Raw genomic sequence first — 5,068 nt, 5'->3', positions numbered from 1 at the left:
TGGGAACAGTCTGGTCAGCCCAAGAAAGGTCTTTGGGGGAAACACTGGCACCCACATCCCACGGGGCAGCCATGCCGAGAGCGTGTCCTCCATCGTCCCCAGGGCAGGGCTTAGGGACCCCCTTCTGCCTCCCCATCCTGGACTCTAGGGCAGGCACGTGCCCCGGGCAGGAGCAAAAAAACACCGTTTGTCCCCCAGAGCCTGTTGGAGCTGAGGAAGTATCTTCCCTGGCTTCTTGGGCTGGCTGCAGCCAAGCTCAGCCCCGTTTGTTAATGGGTAGCTATTCACCAGGGCTTTTGTGCCATGACCCCCCAGAGATAAGAACCCGGCTGTGCAATGAGAGGAGTGCATATAAAGCTGTGGCCTTCCAGGCAGCAGGAGAAGGAGATCCAGGCGGCAGAAGAGGATCCCCTCTGCTCCCCAGGGCAGGCAGCTGCCAGACACCCTCTGCCTATCTTTGCTGGGAGCCACGGGCAGTAAAACCAGCACTGTGTATCACAAGGATCTGCAGGTAGGAGAACAACATGTCTCTGTGTGTGTGTGCATGTTTTTGAAGATGGATATAGGACTGGGAAGGTCATACTTGGGTCTGAAGGAGAAATTCATGCACTGGGCTCTCCCCTCCCTCTCCTGCTCCCCCAGTGAGCCGTGTGTTCCTGCAGGGCATCCCCATGGCATCCCCGCTCCCCGTGCCCCCATGCACCGGTGGCCATCCAGCAGATCCAGCCTCCTGCTTATAAATCCTCACAGTTTTGGTGGACGTGGGGCCAGCTTCGCTGAGGACTTGCTGTTCCTCTCCTCCTGCCTCCCTGCGCTTTTTTGAGCTGTGGTTTTCTGTGCCTTGTTGCAAACAGCCCTGGGCAGGAGCCAGGGCTCTGCCAGTGGGTGCTGGGGTCTTCTGCAGGGGAAGGGGTGCCGTTACAGGCTCAGGGAGGCTGACGTTCCCCTTAAGCGATGGGTGTGTTTGGAGTCTTTGTAGGTCTCCAGCTATTGCCCCTTGCAAACCCCAAAATGCTGCACAGGCAGCTCCATCACCCTGATGCCTTTTCTCAGCATCAAGAACATCTGCAGGACCCAACCCGCTAATCCTGGCTCTTCGCCACACTTCTGGTTAACTCCTTTAGGGTTCCTACATACCGGCAGCTATGAAGGCTGCGATGTCTCTGGTGGGAAGCCAAGGCATTGTCTTGGCCACCGAGGTCTTCCTTGTGGCTGCCGTCTTCTGCCTGGTCTTCCTGCTCATCCAGTCCTTCCGGCAGCATGTGCCCAAGGGGCTGAAGACCCCCCCAGGACCCAGAGGCTACCCCATCCTCGGCAACGTGCTGGAGCTGAGGAAGGACACGCACCTGGCCCTGACCAGGCTGAGCCAGAAGTATGGGGACGTGATGGAGGTCAGGATCGGCACACGGCCCGTCCTGGTGCTGAGCGGCTTGGACACCATCAAGCAAGCCTTAGTGAAGCAAGGAGAAGACTTCATGGGGCGTCCCGACCTCTACAGCTTCCGCCATGTTACTGATGGCCAGAGCCTGGCGTTCAGCCCCGACTCAGGGGAGGTGTGGAAAGCCCGCAGAAGGCTGGCCCAGAACGCCCTGAAGACCTTCTCCACTGCCCCCAGCTCCACCTCCTCTTCCACCTGCCTCCTGGAGGAGCACGTCTCCAAGGAGGCTGACTACCTGGTCACCAAATTCCTCCAGCTGATGGATGAAGAGAAGAGCTTTGACCCTTACCGATACCTGGTGGTCTCTGTGGCCAACGTCATCTGCGCCATGTGCTTTGGCAAGCGTTACGACCACAATGACCAAGAGCTGCTCAATATAGTGAATGTAAGTCATCAGTTTAGCAACGCTACTGCTGCTGGCAACCCTGCTGACTTCATCCCCGTGCTCCAGTATCTTCCCAGCCGCACCATGAGTTTATTTAAAGATTTCAACAAGCGATTCCTCCATTTCCTGCAGAAGATTGTCCACGAGCACTACAAGACCTATGACAAGGTAAGAGCTTGCAGGACCCTCACCTGCACCAGAAATGCTCTCTGCCCCTCTCTATTAGCAAGTTGTTTTTCTTCTTGCAGCCAAGCATCAATGGGCATGTATGTTCTTGCAGGTATTGCTGCATTTAGCAAGTCCACCTGTAGTCTCACTCACCTGTAGCCTCTCCATGTGCTGTCCAGTACTACAGTCCTCCTCCTCCACAGCCCTGTGTGACAGGGGCAGTTTGTTGGCTGAACATCTCATCTGTGCCACAGGTTCCCTGGACAACCATCTCCTTGTTTTCATAGGTTGCAAGAGCAGTAGGGACCACGGGGGCTGAAAGGTGATGTTCTCCAGAGCTCGTATGACCCTGGTCTCTCCCAGCATCAGGCTGTTGCTCAGTAACACCCATTCCTCTGCTGGTTCCACGGCCATGACTTGTCTTCTCTTCCTCTCAGAACAACATCCGAGACATCACTGACTCCCTCATTGAGCAGTCCCTGGAGAAAAAAGTGGAAGCAAATACTGCCACACAGATCCCTAAGGAGAAGGTTGTCAATCTTGTGAATGACCTCTTCGGAGCAGGTATTTTTTTCCCACTGGTCCCTTAGTTACTGCAGTTTTTCTCAGGCTCCTTGCGTTAGAGCTCTGTCTGACCCATCTTTGTCCAACACCAGGCAGCCAGTTTGGGTCTAAGCACTCGTTCTCCTGCTCACTGGTCTTCCCAGACACTCCAGAGACATCCCTAGAGACCAGCATGGGACATTAGCTCTGGAAAGAGGTGTCAGGGAAAAGTGAAGGGCATGGCTTATAGCTCAGTCAAGCTTCACAAGCCAGGGTGGCTCTTCCTGGTTGAGGGAGATGTCTACTGACCGATTCATCTTTGACTTACTCTGTGGAAACTCCCCCCGATTCCAGAGAAGTTATACAAACCTGACATAACCCAAGGGTGAATCAGGATGAATGACAGCAGAATATTTTAGCAAAGTTTTCTCTGACAGGATAGAAACCCAAGTCTTACTGTGTGCCCAGGATGTCCTCCGCCTTCTTAGCCATCCGAGACTGCTCCATGTGGTGGTTGGGCAGCAAGCCAAGGTGCGTGCCCTGCATGTTGTGCAGACCTCATCTCCATGCTTTCCTCTTTGACCAGGCTTTGACAGCGTGACGACTGCCCTGTCCTGGAGCCTCATGTATCTCGTGACGTACCCCGACATCCAGAAGAAGATCCAGGAAGAACTAGGTGAGTCCATGAACCTGCTTCCTCCGGGGCCAAAACCTCTCCGGCCAGGGCTGACCCCAGCCCTCCTCTTGACCTCCCACAGACCAGACCATCGGCCGGGAGAGGAGACCGAGGCTGTCGGACCGAGGCACGCTGCCCTACACAGAAGCCTTTATCCTGGAGATGTTCAGGCACTCCTCCTTCCTGCCCTTCACCATCCCGCACAGGCAAGTGCTGAGGATGCGAAGGAGGTGGAGGGACAAAATGGACTTGGGGCATTTTGTTACAGCCGTGCCGGCAGTGGTTGTGGTGAGAGGCAGGGAGGTCATTATCAACCTGTAGAATGCTGGCTTCATCGTGGACACGGGGAGCTCACAGCTCTTGTGCAGGGCACTGTAGGAGCCCCCAAAGAGCAATTCTTGCCTTCTGCTGACTTCACGGAAGATACTCCACCCAGCTCGGGTAGGGGTTGCCCAATCCAGCTCACGGACAATGCAACTGCCCCTCCTAAAGCCACCTCTTTGGGCTGCATCCTTACTTCACCAGCATCAGGGGCAAACTAATAGTCCCCTGAGGATGCAGAATAACCTTTTTGCTTCCCAAATTCTCAGAGTCTTTTCTCTCTCCAGCACCACCAGGGACACAGTGCTGAACGGCTACTACATCCCAAAGGACCGCTGCGTGTTTGTCAATCAGTGGCAAGTGAATCATGACGAGTAAGTACCTTCTGAGGCAGAAAGCCTCCTGCAGTGACACACAGGACTCTTCCTGCACAGTCACCTTGCTAGGCAGAAGTGGGGTCAACTTGCTTTAAGAGAAAAGGGAGCAGGTGAGGTATCTACTAAATTCAGGGATATTCTCACTGACAGCTCCCACCTTCCAGTGCCTCCCCTACACCCGTGGCCAGGAAACACCATCTCAGCATGTGATGTTTTTCCTTCCAGGAAACTTTGGAAGGATCCACTGACCTTCAACCCGGAGCGTTTCCTTAGTGCTGGAGGGACCGAAGTGAACAAAGTAGATGGGGAGAAGGTGCTGGTTTTCGGCCTGGGGAAAAGGAAGTGCATTGGGGAATCCATTGCCAGGTGTCAGGTCTTCCTTTTCCTGTCCACCTTGCTCCAGCAGCTGGAGTTCAGTGTCTGCAATGGCAAGAAGGTGGACATGACGCCGCTCTATGGACTGTCCCTGAAGCACAAAAGATGTGAGCACTTCCAGGTCAAGCAGCGCTTCGCCATGAAAGGCATGAACTGAGCAGTGGGCTTGTCCATTGCCCAGACATCACCGAGAGGCGAAGACCTGGGTGTCCCTGTAGCAAAGCTGGGTCTGGTACAACATTATGGGATGACAATAAACTGAAGCCATCGAAACTCCTGTCTTCTCTTGTTCACTTTGTAGCTTTTCTTGCCTTTTTCATTTTCCAGCATTTCTAGTGTTGGATACTCTGTCAAATGTTGGATGTTCAATCACATCTAGTCTTAGTACCACAAAACACATTTATGGGGTGTGTGAACTGTCTTTTGCTAGAGGCAAAGGGAATGTACCCAAAACCAGACCATCTGAATATCATTGGGCCGTATCCTTTTAGAACTGCTCTTTGGTAGCTGAAGGACAGCCAGCCCATGCCATAATGCCACGGCCTCCATTGATGTTTAAGATCTTGGCTGAACTGATGCCCAAAGCTTGGGTGGAGAAGAGGATGACATCATTGACATCCAGCCAGTATCACTATTTCTGGACTAATCAGGACAAATTTTCACTGGTTGAAATTTACCTTCACTGTAGATTTGTCTGCAGGAAAAAAACCTTGGAAATCTTGGAAAAACGCTAATACTCCTCCAAGTCCTCTAAGGGCAGCCTGTTCCCTTGTTTCTACACTACA

The 5,068-nt window shown here is 53.4% G+C and overlaps 1 protein-coding gene across 1 annotated transcript; it reads left to right on the top strand.

Annotated features, from left to right (window-relative positions):
• The first annotated feature begins 237 nt into the window (after nucleotides 1–237).
• LOC142038527 (cytochrome P450 1A5-like) lies at nucleotides 238–4,543 on the top strand. The gene is made up of 7 exons (XM_075043986.1): nucleotides 238–511; nucleotides 1,125–1,991; nucleotides 2,429–2,555; nucleotides 3,121–3,210; nucleotides 3,293–3,416; nucleotides 3,819–3,905; nucleotides 4,134–4,543. The coding sequence occupies exons 2-7, from the start codon at nucleotides 1,146–1,148 to the stop codon at nucleotides 4,438–4,440; spliced, it is 1,581 nt and encodes a 526-aa protein (XP_074900087.1). The 5' UTR covers nucleotides 238–511; nucleotides 1,125–1,145; the 3' UTR covers nucleotides 4,441–4,543.
• The last annotated feature ends 525 nt before the right edge of the window (nucleotides 4,544–5,068 follow it).

This window comes from Buteo buteo, chromosome 13 (assembly GCF_964188355.1).
Source record: "Buteo buteo chromosome 13, bButBut1.hap1.1, whole genome shotgun sequence".
NCBI classification, from domain to species: domain Eukaryota; kingdom Metazoa; phylum Chordata; class Aves; order Accipitriformes; family Accipitridae; genus Buteo; species Buteo buteo.
Note: the sequence above shows the minus strand (reverse complement) of the source record. Positions and strands in the feature narration are given on the sequence as shown.

Excerpts from the sequence above, each read along its gene's own strand:
- LOC142038527 (XM_075043986.1), top strand. The coding sequence starts at position 1,146 with ATGAAGGCTGCGATGTCTCTGGTGGGAAGCCAAGGCATTGTCTTGGCC. Across the intron at positions 1,992-2,428 it reads ACTACAAGACCTATGACAAG|AACAACATCCGAGACATCAC; the intron begins GTAAGAGCTTGC and ends TCTTCCTCTCAG. Across the intron at positions 3,417-3,818 it reads CCCTTCACCATCCCGCACAG|CACCACCAGGGACACAGTGC; the intron begins GCAAGTGCTGAG and ends TTCTCTCTCCAG.